The sequence below is a fragment of the Tursiops truncatus genome (genome assembly GCF_011762595.2).
Source record: "Tursiops truncatus isolate mTurTru1 chromosome Y unlocalized genomic scaffold, mTurTru1.mat.Y SUPER_Y_unloc_1, whole genome shotgun sequence".
In the NCBI taxonomy this organism is placed as follows: Eukaryota; Metazoa; Chordata; class Mammalia; order Artiodactyla; family Delphinidae; genus Tursiops; species Tursiops truncatus.
This window is the reverse complement of record NW_022983136.1, coordinates 1677846-1695529: the sequence shown is the minus strand read 5'-3', so window position 1 is coordinate 1695529 and position 17684 is coordinate 1677846. Positions and strand designations below refer to the sequence as shown.

At 42.2% G+C, this 17684-nt stretch overlaps 1 protein-coding gene across 1 annotated transcript in view; it reads right to left on the bottom strand.

Moving 5' to 3' along the window:
* Positions 1 to 6903: 6903 nt before the first annotated feature.
* LOC117310638 (testis-specific Y-encoded protein 3-like) overlaps positions 6904 to 17684 on the bottom strand; it is a 35086-nt gene continuing 24305 nt past the window's right edge. Inside the window, exons 7-8 of the mRNA XM_033850343.1 lie at positions 7447 to 7684; positions 6904 to 6927 (exon numbers count right to left, since the gene is read on the bottom strand). Of these exons, the coding sequence (XP_033706234.1) occupies positions 6904 to 6927; positions 7447 to 7684 (262 nt within the window). The remainder of the gene's footprint in view (positions 6928 to 7446; positions 7685 to 17684) is intronic.

Sequence of the window (17684 nt, the reverse complement as noted above, 5' to 3'; positions counted from 1 at the left end):
CCACTGGTAGGTGGGTTGAGCCAGAGCCCCTCCAAGCCCTGAGGTTCCCTCTCAGGAATGTCCCACCTGTGCCCCCTCCTTGCCCCTTGGCTGTGACCCCCACTGGCCCACATGGCATCCGGAGTTGAGTCGTATCCTTTGTAAAATCCCATCACCCTGGTCCCTGCACGAATCGCTAGGGACCTAAATGAAGTCTGCCTCATTATCTTTAAGAAGCGTCATGAATATTCTTTCTCTGTAACAGTAGGAAGGTGCTGTGTGGCCCGGGGAAAACTAGGAAAGGCGGGATTCCCTTCTTCTCTTTCATTCTCCTTCCACTTTCTCTCCTTCCCCTCCATCCGTCCTCCTCTCTGCCCCTCCCGCCCACCTCTCCCCTCCTCACGTACATGGAAAGAGTATCTTGTTAACAAACTATGGAGCATTAGGAGTAACTGACATGCAAAGGATGTGAGTCACACAGGGGTTTCGGTAGACAAGGAGAGTTCCTGAATTGTCCGCCAAAACTCGCTCCTTAGGCTGGAGCGGCTGCAGAGCGTTTTGGGGTGGATTTCCCCTGGCCGCTACCGCCCCGAATAGAGCACCCAGCTGCCAGTGCTTTACTCAGAGCACAGGAACCCCAAAGCTGAGAGCATGGCCAAATGACACTCAGGGTTAATGCCACCATTCTGGAAGAAATCACAACAATACCCTCTATTTCTGTTTAAGGCAATGCAGCTGCATTGTGTTATCCTAGGTTTGAACTAGATCTGTTATCAGCAGGATGACTTTGCAGAGGACAGAGGGAGAAAACCGCATCAGTGATAGGTATCCCTCTTTGAGCAGAATCTCTGCCCCAACGTTTGTAAGAGGTCGAGTCAAGTTGTGCTCGATTCGCTTGATCTTTTGTCCCCTCTGCAGCTTTTACACTCAGCCAGATCCAGATCAATAAAGCGGATCTGACCAGAAGCCAGATCGCCTCCCCCCACACCAGGCATGAAACAAGCAGGGAACTGGGAGGAGGCTGAATGTTCTCCGTGGGTTGAAGGGAGAGCTTCTGAGGCTGTTATCCTGAAACACGGATGCGGGCTCCTTCCCAGAGGCTGGGCTTTGCACGGCGATCTCCGTCAGGTAGAGACATGGAGCCCCACTCACATCCCCGAGACAAGAAAGGAGCCAGAGCCACCACACATGGGCTTACTACTGCAGGGATCCAGCCACTTCCGAGGTGAGAAGGAAAAGATGTAATTTCTAGAAGCACACACCAAAATAACACACTCCAATCCTCAAAGAGAGTGTGGGCCACCTGATTCCTGGCTGTTACTCTAGAGAATGTCAAGCATTTGGGGGGTATCCTGAACCTGATCAGCACTCCAAGAGGAGGGACCCGGGCTCAGGGTAACCGAGATGCTGAAAAGGGTACATTGCGACAGAAAGTCCCCATCCCTCTCCGTGATCTGCACAGCCTCACTGTTGACTTAGACAAACACAACTGGCTAGGCTCACTTTTAAACCTCAATCGTAGTGTTTTCATCTAAGTTTTCAGTAAGAGCACATGATTCAAGGCTGCATCCTCTGTTGAAAGCCTGGCAAATAAGCACTCCTAACGGCAAGGAGATAGCTGTACACTCTAGAAACCAGATGGCAAGGTTGACAGGCTTGTGTGGAAACAAAGGCTTCCAACAGCACCTCTTCTCTGACACGTGGTCACTTCAGTTCTGGGAGGAACTGGCCGTAAAGACCTAAAGAAAATCGGGGATGTCCTTCAAAAACACTCCCTTTCAGCTCAGTGCCTGAAGGAGAGAAGAATTGACAGCATCACCTCAAACTTCACTTCCTATTTTAAGTAAATGTGGACGATGTGACTTCTGGATGAAGCTGGTAGAGAACAATCTGTTTGTCACTTGTGTAACTTTCCAGGCCTCAGGTGAGTTCCTCTGTAAAACATTCAAAGCCTTAGACCAATTACGGGGCTATTGAGAAATATAGAATATTTCACATACAGTATTTAACCAAAATTTCAAGAGTAATATGTCAAAACGTTGTAGAAGGGAGAAACTGTATGAGGAGGAATTTGAATTCAGTATACTCTGAGCTCTATTTCAAATTTAAAATTCTGTTATCCTGTGATAATACTGGGATATGTCCTTTATGAGTTTTTTAATGTAGCCCCAGTTTTGTTAAAGACACACTATGTAGAAAGCATTTCTCTATCTTTGTAACTATGTTCAGATATCTGCTGACCGTCTAACATGTATTAGTCACTCATTAAACATTTGATGAAGTGAATAGAGATAAAGTAACTTCACATTTTCAAAGCATTTCCAAATCCACTGTCTCCTAGGTGGCTTTCCTTTATTGGAAAAAAATTGAATACTGATTCAGTTTGTTATAGAGCAGAAACTAACACACCATTGTAAAGCAATTATGCCCCAATAAAGATGTTAAAAAAAAAAAAAAGGTGAGGAGCAGGGGAACTCCCTGGTGGTCCAGGGGTTAAGAATCTGCTTTGCAATTCAGGGGACACCAGTTCAATCCCGGGTCAGGACTAAGCCCTCGAGCCACAACTAGAGAGAAGCCCACGCACTGCAATGAAGGGCCCTAAGACCCAACGCAGCCAAAATAAATAAGTAAATAAAGATTTTTTAAAAATAAAACATACACTAGGAAACAAAAAGAGGTGAGGAGTGGGGAGGGACTACGTGTAGCCCAGCTGGGCTAAGCACAGTGATGAATATGCATTGTTTTTTAATGAGCACAAGATGGTCCCACAGAGGAACACTCACTGTTGTACTCCAAGTGGTGGTGTGCTTTTCAGAGAGCACTGAATACACTCCAAAGTTTGGGTTTTACTTTTCTCCTAAAATAGCTTTGGAAATACCTTTTGCTGGAAGCATCTCACATTCTCTATCTGGGAGCCTGAAAGCTGAGCCCTATGGTAGCTGCCACATTTTTACGGGCATTTTGGACTGTTCTTTGCATAATACTCAAATAGTGACAGGAGATTTGCACCTGGGCTCTACTGTTTCCCGTGGCTCCTGGGGACAGGATTTTTGCAATAACTCAATCTCAGACCAGAAGACAAGGAGGAACATCCATTTATGGCCTGCAACGATGGAAAAGCAGAGGAGAGAAATACAGAAACAGAGACACACAGAGCCTACCTATGAGAGGCGGTGGTTCCTGTGAAACAGCTATCAGGGTGGAAAAGGAAGGCTGTGCTTTGTTTTTCAGGCTGGCATCCACCAGGCGAAGAGAATTGTGTTTGGGATTAGGGTTGTCCTCAGACCTCTTATGCCCTGCAGCAGAATTAATAATTTAGCAGGCAAGTCTCCTGCAGTTTTTGGTTCCAGTGCTGTTTTTTTGGTGAGCTTTCCATGGGTTTAGTGGCCTTCCGCCCTGGTGAAGGGGAAGATCTCTGAGGGGGGGTGGGAGTGGATTTCAGGGTGGAACTGAAACTCACCCAACCGCCTCCTTCAGCACTCTGGGTTCCCTACAGCCCCTGCCTGCAAGCCGCGCTTGTCCAAATGAACTTCCGACAGCCTCACGTCAGTCTGGTCGCCATGAAGCCCTGGATAGTGTGTAGCACTGCACACTCCCTGTCACTTGCATGCAGCACAAATGAAGACAGCTTTGAGGTTCATAAAGTCTGTTCAGCTGATGCACTTCAAAGGAATCTCTTTTAAAATAAAAGCCTGCTTGGAGTTAAATACATTTTGCATAGTAGAGAAAAATGAAGAATAATTGTTCTCTCCCTAAATTTTATTGCTGTTGACTTTAAAACCCACTTTTTCTCAAAGTTTTCCCATTTGAATATGACAATATTTTGGTCTTCAAAGTTTTCCTTTTTTTGCTACCTGAGAAGTATGTAAACTGTCGCCATAAAGTTTTTAAGTACCTTTAAACTATTAAATGTAGTTAAAACATAAGGATCTTAAGACTGTGGGGCTTATAGAATAAAAAATAAAATGTAAACTCAATATTTGTTTCACAGTTAACATACAATTTGTTAGCCACAAGGAGAGCTTATTTCTTCCTTTGCAGCAGAAATTCATTTTTTGTCAGTTGTAGGTTATACCATTATGAGTACTGAACACAAATATGTAAGATAACTGTTCTCTAAATTTAGTGTGAGCATCTAAGTGCTATTTATAGGTTCCTTCTTCCATGCCAGACCTGTAAAAGATTCGTTTTACCTCGAATCTTTACTCTCACTTTAGTGACTGATTTGATAAACAATCCAAAGTTTCCATTTGGTGTTGATCAAATATTCAATACCACTATAACTATGCAGAAGCTTTACATGACATTTAGCCCAATACTAAAATGTACTGCATATAAATATTAATTATAAATGTATGAATCGATTTGACATCCACTCTCATTACAGCATGTGTGGAAAGGTGAAGGAAGGGGGCACCTCACTGTGATCTCCAGCAGCTGAGTTTACTTAGGGTATCAACGAACAATACTGACGGTACAATGCCCTTATGTCTGAATCCCTGAAAGAAATTTAGAAAAGAAGACACTTAAAAAACATTTTTTTTTATTTTTACTTTTTTCCCTTATCAGCGTCTCTTCTTTTGAATGTATCTTAAATTTTGCAAATGATGATTTCTGACAAGAAAAGAAAAAGCAACTGGAAAATTTGCTTATTTCCCCATCCACTGCTGAAAATGACACATTGTGTGACAGGAAGTCTCAATAGGACACTTGGCAACTGATTCCTAAATTCATCTGTATACGTAGCAGGACCCCATAAAACGGCAACACTTATATGAGAAAATAAAGAAAATTATCTGTTTCCAGTCACAGTGGGCTAACTTAGACAAAATCCTCCAGTGAGTAAAGTAGAAAAAACGGACAAACTATGTTTAAGAAAATCTGCTTGAAGATAACAGGGAAGGTACTGAAGTTCTATGTGGCCAACATCAAGGACAAGATCGAGCCCCAGCAAAGGAAACCTGCAGTGGAGGTCTCCCTAGTTCTGAGGACATTGAAATTGGAAACGGTGGCCGGTGCACTGAGGTGCCAAGGGCATCTTCCCTCAGACTCGTGGGTCGCGGCCTGAAACGTTGAGGTCAGGGGCCACCAAGGGTTGGACAGAGGGGATGCTGACAAAATTCAAAATGTGCTGCCAATTCAAAACCAACCCAGAGTTGCCCTTGGATTCATGAGGTGAAACGTTTCAGAAGAACATCACTCCGTACAAACCAACAGAAAATGCTGAACGATCTACAGAAGGCTTAGTTGTACTGGAGCCCACCGGAGAGCTGAGATTTCAGGAAGTTCAAATGCACGGACTCCACGCAGGAACAAGCTCTCCAAAGAGCTGGTATATGGATCCCTCCACCTTCCTAGAGCACGGCGGCAGGGGGCTGCCGTGAAGGAGGGGAAGACTTGGACAATTTTTTAGCAGTCCTAGGTGGCTTACTCGGCTGGTTTAGAATCACTGAGCGCTGAAGACACAAGGGAAGTCGGTGCACCCCTCAAGCCCTTTCCCTTGGGCCTCTTCCAGGTGTTCATGAGACTCTTGACACGCCTCGCGTTGTCACACGCTTAACTTCTCCCCAGGGTTCCCAGCCCCACTTGGGAACCCCAGAACAAAACCACAAGTATACGATTATGTTTTCTTAACAAAGTGAAAAAGAGCATCTTACACCTTTACTAATATGTACACCAGGTGGTATTGGTAACGTTTGTTTCCCCTTTCGGAATTAAACTCTACATGAAACCTAAACGGAAGAGGATTTTCCAGTGTGTGGGGAAAGGGGGCATCCGAGGTGTTAAGAAGGCTTATTGTGCAGGCTCTGTCTCTGTCTCTCTGTATCTCTGGTCTATCTCTCCCATCTCTCTCTGTCTCCTGGTCCCTCTTTCTGCCTCTGTCTCTGACTCATTCTCTTCTGTGCTTGTATATAAAAGACTAATCTTGGACACTGCTGGACACGCATCCAGTCGAGGTACAGCCTGTCCCTGAGTTGCCCCCAGCAGCAGCTCAGGTCTCCTTGCTGAAGGAGGGGGAGAATTCAGAGTAGCATGCACGTTAACTCTGATGGAATCATATGAGAAGCTTACTTTACAGGAGAACAGAACAGAACGTGCGGTCAAAGCACAGAGGAAGGGTTATCACCCTGAGAAATGTTACCCCCTTTGATGAACTCAGTGCTCCCGACAAGCACTGTTCCAAGAGAATCACCCGCGAGTCTTGGGGCTGCCCGGGAAGGCCCTCCAGACCCCCTAGGAAAGGAGGGCACACAGATGCTACTAGGACAAATGCAGCCATGTGTACACTGAGCTCTCACTTACAAGGACACAGAGGAACAAGAGAAAAAGCCTCAAATGCACGTGGGAAGGATGCACAGGGAAATCTGAACTAGCAAGTCATTTCAAGAACAAACTGGAATCCCAGCTTTCCAGGGTCCAGGCTGACGCAGCTCTCTTGTGCTGACTGTCCTGGTCACACAGGAAGTGCCACGTGCTGGTCTGAGTGTCTCTGTGTCCCGCTCCATCTGACTTCCCACTCTCCTGCTCTCTCCCATCATTTAATTCACTTTTTACATCTTAATGTTGATTCAACTAGTCTGTGTCTCTAATAGTTTATTATTCACTGAACTACACGGTCAGCAGACAGTATTCCCTCATCCTCCCTCTTCTTACCATGGGGCAGACATAAAAATGCAAACACATTTTTTTTGGTGGGGCGGCTCTTTGATGGGGACGCTAAGCAAACCATTCTTTCAGATACATTTAATGTACTGAGAACAAGGGCACTTGGAAACTAACATAATCAATTATCAGTTTCTCCACGGATTCTTCAAAAGAATGTCAAAGGAAATGTGTTAGAAATGAACAAAAATGAGACCTTGGCACTATATATCTGGACACTTGGTGGAGACAGTGTATTTGTTTTTGTTCTCTCCTTTAAATTTAGAAGTGCCTCAAATTTGGTGCCTAAAAGGTTAAAGGAAACACAGTGAAAACATAACTTTAACACTTAAAACAAAATAAGGCAATACCAGACCACTATACTTTCTGGATCCCAGCATATATAATTTTATAAGCCACATATAATGCAAAATATAACCTCATCTTTCTATAACTATACACATTTTTTCCTACAGCATTTATTTCTGCCTTATAGCAGGTGCCACGTAGTCAACAAGGTAAAACACTTTCCACAATTTTCAGCATATCAGTTTTATACCCCCTATGACATCATTCCTACGGTTGCTGTTAAGCCTTGACTTTTAGGCAGTGAAAATTCACCGGGCATATTCACCAAGTCTGGGAGTGTCCTCAGGGCACGTCACCCCTCTCCTCACCCTCCCACCTTCCTCTTGGGAATCTGTGGGCAGCGCTGTTAATGCTACCTGACACATCTTCTGGACCTCAGCAGGCTTGGGTGCCTTTGTGGGTTCATTCCCAAGACTTTCCATGGAGCTACAGGATCCTGCTCTACCCTTGCCTCACCTCTTCTAAGTGTGGAGTTTCCCAGAACGTCCCCTGGAGGAGTCTCTCCTGCTTTGGGGCTCCTTCTGACATCTCCCAGACCAACCACGAGGCCTCGGTGCCTTTAACCTTCTGGGGATCCCCCTCGTCCAGTCTATTTAATTTGAGGACAGCGTAGGCCTTCATTTCAGCTTTTCCCCTTTCCTTGTTCATGTCAAATTTCCAGGGCTGGGCCTTCTGACACTCAAAAGACAGGACACTTGAGGATTAAAAACATGATTCAAGACCACACTGTCTCACCTGAAAGTTTCAAGATCCTGTTTTTCAACTCAAAAGACAAAGCCATTTTCTGCAGTTCATTTGTAGAGTTAGAAACCAGACTCAGAGGCCTGTGCTGAGCTGTCAGTTTTGGCCACACCCATTAGGCTAAAACTTAACCCAGGTCTTACTCACATGAGGGAAGAGGGTCGGCGGCAGCTTCAAGCCCAGCCTGTGAGCCCAGCGACTCTGCATCTCCGACAGCTTCAGCGGGGTGAGTCCCAGAAGAAGCCACCATCTTATCCCCCGGAGATAGAGGTCCTGAACTGATCAGTGACAACGAGGCCTCGGGTTACCTTCCCCGTCACTGTGGCTTCATAGGGGCGGGGCTCTCCCTCACAAAGCTTATGGTGCTGTTGAAGGGCCAAGCACTTTGATTTAAAAACAGGGTGGCAAAAAATGGCAAATTTCAGAACTATAACGTAAGGTCATGGGTCATTTCAGTGACCCTCTACAACTGCACAGAACTTTTCCAAGGATCTGAATATATATTACCATGTCTGCTTCTCAGGACAGTTTTGTAAAAGAGAAAAATGATTATAATCCCTGCTTCATAATGCAGGTGAGTCTCACGTTAAGAAGCTAACACGGGGATACACATCTATATCAGGGCTTTTAATGTCTGTTTCCGTTTTATATATGCAACAACGTGCTGAACTTCAAACTTTAGCATTTTCCCAAAGCCTGCTACAACTTTTAAAAATTTAATCAAGTTAGCTGAGTAAAATTTGTATATATATTTATAAATTTAACTCAGCTAAGTTGATTACATACTCTCTCTCTGCCTCTCTCTCGCGCGCGCTCTCTCTATATATACATATGTGTGTATATATATATATGTGTGTATATATATTATACATATATAGACATACATATTATACACACACACACACATATATATATAATTTTAAGGAACTATGCAAATCAGGCTCAATTTGATAATCATATAAATTTTTCTTGACATTCAGCCTCAAATTAAAATCTAATTTAACATGCTATTGCTTACATTGTTCTCTACTGTCATTTCTCAGAGGATTTATACAATATGTTCCTTTGGGTTCTACTTACATATCTGACATGTAGTAATGTGTTCATGTATTCAGCATCCTATTGACAATTTCACTTTATTCCTACTTGGCTGATCTTAGGGATTGAGAGTCTCCTCTGGCACAGAGTTTAATGTGAAGCACACACTGAAGCCCGGAACCCTTGCAGCGCTGAGTGCCTTCTGCTAAATCCCCACAGCAGCCTTCATCTGTTTTCACTATACAGCTGGCAGGTGGCTGGTATCTTATTCACGCTGCCCTCTGTTACTGCTCAGACCTCCTGCCCATGGTCAGCACAGCTCAGCACTCGCTGTGGGGTGTTAGGCTGCTTTCAAATAATTGCAGACGCCTTTCAGATACTCTGTTTCCAGAAAGTTTTACGTTTAATCCCACACATTTCTATCTTCAATTATTAATAATTTGCTCAAGACCAAGTCTGGATGATGCCAGAAGCTTGATCTTACATTTGGCAAGCTATTCTTAAAGAGGTCCTGGAAACTTGATTAGAATATCCAAAGCTTCCCCAGAAATCACATAACATACTGTGACATTTCTCATGTATATATGTATATATATGAATTCCATCATATATTTAAAGAAGAATTAACTCCACAACTATTCCAAAAAATTGAAGAAGGGAACACTTCCAAACTCATCTTATGAGGCCAGCCTTACCCTGATACCAAAGTCAGACGCCATGAGAAAAGAAAACTAAAGGCAATATCCTTGATGAACACAGATGCGCACGTTCTCAACACAACACTAGCAAACTGAATTCAACAGCACAGTAAAAGGATCCTACACCATGATATAGTGCATTTTACCCCGAGATGCAAGGATATTTCAACATATGAAAATTGATTAATATGACAAACCACATGGACAGAATGGAAGGTGAAAGTCATATGCTTATCTCAAGAGATGCAGAAAAAGCATTTGGGAGAATTCAATTCCATTTCATGATAGAAGCTCTCAAGAAAGTAGGAATAGACAGTAATTATCTCAACATAATAAAGGTCATTACAAAAAGCCTACAGCGGATATCATATTCCACAACAAAACACTGAAAGGTTTTCCAGTAAGATCTGGAAAAAGGCATCCCAGAAAACATTTCCATGCCTATCCAAAATGGAGCAGAGCAAGGAAAAGAGTTTTTAAAGTGCCACTCTTCAGAAATATCCCCGCTTTGTTTTGGCTATCACTACAAATTCATGGCAAGACCCCAAAAGCCCCACCAAGACTCTAGGATATTTTTTAATCCCCCAGAGCAATAAAGTCTTATGGCTCCTGTGTTAAGACGGCTGGTTTGAACAGTGGCATTTTAGAGGTGGCTGGACTTGACACCTGGCATCAGTGTCACTGTACAAATTTTATAAGAGAAATGACAGATTGAAAGTCTAAGCCATAAACACACAGCCAGTTTTCAAAATAGGATAAAAGCAAAACGAAAGAAAAATTGTTTAAATTCACTTCCCTGGCTACCAAAAAAGAAGTCCCAAAGCTGTGAAAAGTAAGTATAGAATGGAAGCAATGCTGTGAACAATAACCGTGTATTCTTATTTGAAAGGTTAATGCCAAGGTCCCAAGGAGATAATTCCATTTTAGAACTGACACAAAACTTCACTCACCTACTGGCATTATTTTACTATTTTCTGAGAGAGAACCTTATTCAGAGACCTTGATCTCTTGTGTTTATTAGCATCTGATTCCGAGTCTCCTATTCTTCTCAAACTTCAACTCCAAGGGCGTGTTTTTCAAACCGCCCGCCCGCCTCACCCCCTCCCCCACCCACGCCCCGCACACACACATTTTGTAGTAGAATCTTCTTAGCACGTCCCCCTCAAGATTCTGGTATCTAGATCCTCTTTACCTCATGCTTGCCAGCATTGCTCATCTTCCTTATTCTTGAGGAAACATCACTCATAAACACTCCATCCACCTGACGCTTCCATAAACTTCCTTAGTCCCAAATCACTCCTGCTCTCAGCAACTGCCGAGGTCTCTGAGGGGTCCCTAGGAGTTGGACTGTTCTTCATGAACCCGTTACAGAACAAGCTGTAAAATAAAACATGCAGATACAGAAGTGCACAAATCAACATCATCATAAATGTGGCTTAGTTACTTCTGTTAGAAAGACGTCCGTGCTCATACTGAATTCAAAGCTTGCAGGCTTATCACTACTTCCAGTGCGCTGGACCAGGGCGAGCTTCCTCCAAAAGCTGTGGACTTCTCTACAATGTGCAGCTTGGGGCTGCAGACGAGAGCACGCGCTTTCTGCGGACAGGACGGTTCCCGAGGGAGGAAGGATGAAGCCAAGCTGTACCTGCTCAGTGATTCCTACCAAACGCATCCATCAGCTAACCCACTCCACCTTCCAGAGGATGGAGTTACTGAAGCGCAGAGAGAGGCCAGCGTATGCTTTAAGGACACGTACACACATACACACACATTTCTTTTACGCTGATGTGCAAATGGCTAACCCCAGATTACATCCAACACACTATCTGTTTCTACACTCATGCTGTGGTTGCTGTTAAGCGTTAGTGGAAAGAGGGGAGAAACTTCTAAACTAATTCAGAACTAGGGACCTATGGAAAGCTAATATTCAACCACTATTGCCCCTTGATCCATATTTCAAATCCACATCTATGTTTATAAAGATAATTTCATTTCTTGAAATGTCTCTTTTCACATTTCAATACAGATTAGGCAAAGGTCTTAAACTGAGTTTAGAAGTGTTCCCCCCGTCCTTTCTAAGTTGTGGAAGAATTTGTTAGGATTGGTGGCATTATTATTTTTCCATTCCTAAATGTTAGGTAGAATACAATAGTGTAGCTCTCTGTGCCTGGTATCATTTTTGTGGAAATTTTTTTAAACTTCGAAATCTATGTTTCCAATAGGCAGAGTCAGTCAGGTCATCTCCTTTTCCCTTGACTGACTGGTAATTTTTCAGGATTATTTTTACCTTACCTATGTTATCTAATTCACTGGCATAACACTTTTATTGTGTCCTCCTAGCATCTGTAGAATCGTTAGTGGTATAGTATCTTTCTTGCTTGCTATTGGTAATTCATGTCTTCTCTCTTTTATTCTTGACCATTCTGATTAGAACGTTTATCATTTTTATTGATCTTTCCAGGAAACCAGATTTTGGCATACTGATTTCCTCTGGTGGTTTTCTGTTTTCATTTTCATTGATTTCTTATAATATCTTTTTCACTTACTTTCTTCTGCCAGGTTTTGATTTCATCTGTTATTCCTTCCCTAGTTTCTCCTGGAGGAAGCTTTAGCTCACTAATGTGAGACCTTCTTTTCTCATTAAAAAAAGCAAAATGAAAGCTGTACACTTCCTTCTGTTCTGCTTTTATTGCATCCCACAAATTTTCATACGTTGTTGCTCATTTCTGTTAAATTCAAAACATATTCTAATTTGTCTTGTGATTTCTTTTGACCCAGGTACTGCTGAGGAGTTTATTGTCTAACTTCAAATTCTGGCATACTTTACAAATTACTGCATACCTGATTTAATTCTGCTGTAACCAGAAAACATAATTTGAATGACTTAAATCCTTTAAAGTTATTGAAATTTATTGTGTGGCCCCAAATATGACCTACCTCAGTGAATTTTCCAGATGCCCTTGAAAATTAAGTGTCTCTGTTGCTTGGAGTGTTTCATTTCCCACATTTCTCTTCACAAAACAAAATCTACATGGCAAAGCGACATGTCAGAGACTTGGCAATAATAATAATGATAACAATAACAATAATAATCTGTAGAGAAAGAGAGTGTATTTGGGATAGCACATCAGGAATACAAGCTTTCAGGAACAAAAAGAAGGGCCAGATGTAAGGTGGATATGATCTTTGCAAGCAGTGTTGTTTGTGGCAGCCGTAGGGTAGCCCAGGGACGCTGTAGGGTTACTTGCCAAGAGCAGAAGTAGACAGTGGTTATTCCCAAAGCTTTGTAAAGAGTCAAAGTAAAAACTGAAGTTCTGTTCTCATATTTTATTAAATTACAAAATGAGAAATAGTAGCTTCTTTCTGTATCTCTCCTCCCTCCACTGACTTTTCGATTTGGAACCTCTAAGATAAATCCGTTACATGGAATACCAAGTGTGAACCAAGCATGGTGGTATGAAAAATAAAAAAAAGAGAAACTCTTTAGTTTTCCAGTTTGTGGAAGCATAGAAACTCAACAGTATTTTGACCTGTCAGCAAAGCAGATATGGATCTGAGCACACACTGGCCTGTGAAATCCGTCTGCTTGTTGTAATTGCTGTTGTTTAGTCTGTAAGAGTCCTAGGAATTTACGTCAGTGATGTGACAGTGGTAATGTATTCCAGTGGACGAATGTCGATGAGTGTTATGTCACCCTTGGTCCTTCAGTCAATACCATGTGTTAAGGAGAGCCTGGCACCTACAGAAATAAGGATGGGAGCGTGTGCAAATCCGATTTTTTAAACACAGAGTAGGTCAGAGCAGCCTGACTAAACACCAAGATTCATGGACAGAAAAGTGAGAGATAAGATCAGAAGGAGGAGAATCACCAGACCAGCCAGATGGCTGTGGACACCGTCCCAGAGGTAACTTGGATAGAAATAAAAATATACTAATTTATTCTTCCTTTAATTCCTATTGTTTTCTAACATTGTTACATTTCTCCTGATTAGAGTGTATAAAAACCATCCAAATTCAAGCATTACAAAATCCACTCACGTATTAAAAGAGTGGAAGTCTCCCAAATTGGTGCGGTACCTAATAAATTACTACTGCCTGACATTCTGAATATTTCTTTGATTTTTCCTTCTGAATATACAAGTGTTATAAAATTTTTATAAAAAGTAAATTATGCCTTGTACAAAAATTGACGTTTTATTTTAGCTATTCTAAAATTTCTGTCTCACGTATGGCAACATGTCGCTTTCTTTTGGCTATTCTGCTTGCACAATATTCCATGTTAAGAAATACAACTATCCCATCATTCTTTTTAAGCACGGTATAGTAGTTTCTTATAAAAATATGCAGCAATTTATTATATTTGATGAGTTATTCCTAACATGTCGCTAATATACACAGTGTTAACTTCTTGTATATGTTTTTTTAGACTTGAGGAAATATTTCTAGAGTATAAATTTAATTCCCACAACATATTATTTGCAGAGTTTAAAAAACTTTATTTTGGCCTTCTAAACCCTGAAAGCAATGTTAAATCTTTCTAGAAATCAGTATGTCTATTGCTTACAAGCATCTTTAGGAGCTGTATTTCCTCCATTTCTAGGGCTTCACTTTTGTGTAGAAATTATGGTGGGGGTCATGGACCACTATATGTGTACCAGTTGGTCCCTTCCTGTTGTCCGAGTTCTGTGGTGAACATCACACATTCTGAGGAGATCAGCAACAGCAAAGCCCATACACTTAGAGAACAGTAGAGCTGAACTGAGCCTTGCAAGAATTTGTATTGTTAAAACATAATGCACAAAAGTGAAGAAAATTAACTCCAAAAAGTAAGATAGCAGTTTTCAAATATTTGAAGGATAGATATATCGAGTAGGGATTTCATGTATTCCTAACCATTCAGTCAGAACCAGAACAAGTGTGAGTTACTGAGGGACGATCCATTAGGAAGAATTTGACAGCAGGGATCCCAAAGGTGGACCCGCTTGCTTTAAGAGGTTCTGTATCTCCTGTCTGCAGATTTCAAGCTGAATGGCCAGTCGGAAGCTTTGTGGTTGGGGAAGTCTGAGTGTCAGATAAGGTGGGTTCAAGAATGGCTTTAGATACAAGTTAGGCTTTGTAAGGGAAAGGCAGGCAGTGAACATGGATGGAGGAACACATCTGTGATCTGATTAGTTTGCACGTCAACTTGACTGGTCAAGGGTGCCCTTATCAAACATGACCTGTAGGTACGTCCAAGAGTCTTTCTGGATGAGCTTGGTCCCATTTTGGTAGAAGGCTGAAGTGCTGCAGCACAATTGCCAGGCCCCTGTCCAACAACGCCCTAACCACCACCACGGCTTCTTCCCGAGAGGACACATCTTTGGTTCTCCGTCAAATCAAAACATACTGAATGGGCTACCTTCAGTCTCTGTTTTCCTAACTCCATATTCTCCCACACAATTCTGGCTTTACTTCTCACCATCCCAGCTACACTAAACCTCTCAAGCTCCCGGGCAGCACCCCTGCTAGTCCTCAAATCCAACGATTACTGCTTTGCTCTTGCAGACGTGACATGTCAGGACCGATGGCTGAGCAGCATTCCACAGGGGTAAACACTCTCCGCTTTTCGAATCTTTTTTTTTGGTTGGCTTTCCTTTCTCCTTCTCCGTCTCCTTTAAGAGCCCCTGCCTGGTGGCTCAATAATTAAATGTTATAGAACTCCTAGGGATCTCTTTGGGGTCCTTTTCCCTTCTACCTTACAAATGTCTGCCGTGGAACTGCACAGTTTAATACTGTTAAATACCACGTATATGGGAACAAATCCCTTAAGTTCAGATGCGACATCTCCTCCTACTTGTGTAATGGGAATCTCAACATCAGGATCTCAAAACAAACTCTGAATTCCAACCCATCCTCAATCCTATACCATTTCCTTTCTTCTCCAGATCTATAAAGGTCACCATTTAGCAATTCATTTGCTGAAGTGCCAAATTCTTTCTACCATTAGCTCTGATTTTTGTTTCCTCATTTTCAATCCACCATTTTCAATCCATCATTTTCAATTCCCGTCATTCGATGTACAAAATGCATCCAGATGTGTCTTACTTTCTTGAACCCCACGCTGCTCCAAATCCTTATAATCCTTGAGTGTAACAGTCACCTAAATCCTCTTTTTACATCCTCTTTAAAATGCTTTCTCCACACAAGGAGCCAGAGTGATCTTCTAAAAAGCATTTAAAGGTGAAGGTGACAGTGTCACTACTCTGTTTAAAATACACCAAACGCTTAAGATAAAAAGCAAACTTCCTCGCCTGGATTAAAAGTGAAAACAATAAAAGTTAAGTAAATAAAATCTACCTTATCTTTAAATCCTCTCCTCTTTTACTGACTACACTCCCAGACAAGTAAGCTAGTTTTTACTCTGAACAGAAGTCTGTTTTCACATCACACATTTACTTGTGCTCCTTCCTCTGCCTGGAACGCTTGTCTCCCTGGGGTCTAGCTCATTCTTCCCATCACCCAGGCACTTCTGGACAATGTCCTCTGACTATTCAACATGCAGAAACTCTCAGTCATTCTTTATTATGTCACCTCTCCCATCTAGTTTAATCCTGCTATCACCCCAGTTAGGTGATAATTGAAACACTCTCTTCAGATGGGTCTCTCCTCTAAACTACACACCGCAGTGGATAACTCAAGAAGGTAGCAGCTTTGTATTCACAGAAATAATTTAGCCTACCTGAGAAAGAAAGGATTAATACAGTTTCTCTCCTCTGCATGCCTCAGGGATATCTCTATCAAAGATCAAATATTCCATTCATTTTTCAGGTGAAAGACTTCATTCATTCAAATGTTTTAAAAATAAACTTTGATTGAATTTACTGTGTACCATGCACTGTTTAAGTAAACAAAACAGACATGGGTTGTGGCCTCACGGATCTTAATTCTATTCAGAGAACAGACAATAAGCAGGTTAAAAAAAAAGTTCCATTTTCATATGATAAAGAATACCCAGAAAGGGACTTCCTTGGTGGCGCAGTGGTTAAGAATCCGCGTGCCAATGCAGGGCACACAGGTTCGAGCCCTGGTCCGGGAAGATCCCGCATGCCACAGAGCAACTAAGCCCGTGCGCTACAACTACTGAGCCTGTGCTCTAGAGCCCACGATCCACAACTACTGAAGCCTGCCTGCGCTCCCCAACAAAAGAAGCCACCTGAATAAGCCCGCGAACCACAACAAAAAGTTGCCCCCGCCCGCCCCAACTAGAGTAAAGCCCACGCGGCAATGAAGATCCAACGCAGCCAAAAATAAATACATCAATTAATTAAGTTTAAAAAATACCCAGAAAGATCTCTCATTCTCTGATACACACTATCTTTGTAATTGACACGCTGGCTGCACGATGTTTAATGTAGTTGGATAAGATAAAACCATTATTCTCAGTATGAAACTAAGACGATTCACTTTTTTTATTATCATGGTATGAATCAGTGGCCTAATTAAATATCTAACTCCTGGAAGCCGACCTCTCACCACCGGTGAATTCAACAACGAGGACAAGGATCTGTTTTGTGTCCAATTCCTTCCACCTCTGGAACACTATTTTTGGAATGCTTTAACAAGGCCGTCTGTTCCTGTTTTGAAACAACTGCATTCTCTCAGGCACTGGATTGATAAACTGCTTTTAGTCTAACAATCCAAAGTTGAATTTGGTCATGGTTTTCTTGAAGAAATTAAAAGGCTTAGGTACTTTAAGGAATTTCACTTAAAGCAAAACATGGGTTGGATCCCACCGACATTGGTTGTCAGACCTGACACGGCAGGATGTGAGGAAACTTGTGTATCTTGTCTCTCGATCACTTCAATCGTGCCAGCACCGTGATTTTATAAGCAGGACTGCGTGCAACTTTTTCAACAACACTGTACGGCGGGTGGTAATGTCTCAATTTATCAGATGAATTTTAAAAAAACAGAGATTCCATGAGTTTCTCAAGATTGCATAGCTAGGAAGTGGCGAGGCTTGGGTTCACCCGAGACTAAAATGCGTGATCCTAAACATCCATTCCTCTACTCATCAAGTGTTTGTCAGGTACGAACCTAATACTAGACTCTCCTTGGCACCACTAACACGGAGATGGGCGCACCACAACAGTTTTACACACACACACACAGAGTCACAGATATCTAAAGCAAGAAAACTCGGATTTTAAATATCTGCCACAACAATAAATGTAAGTT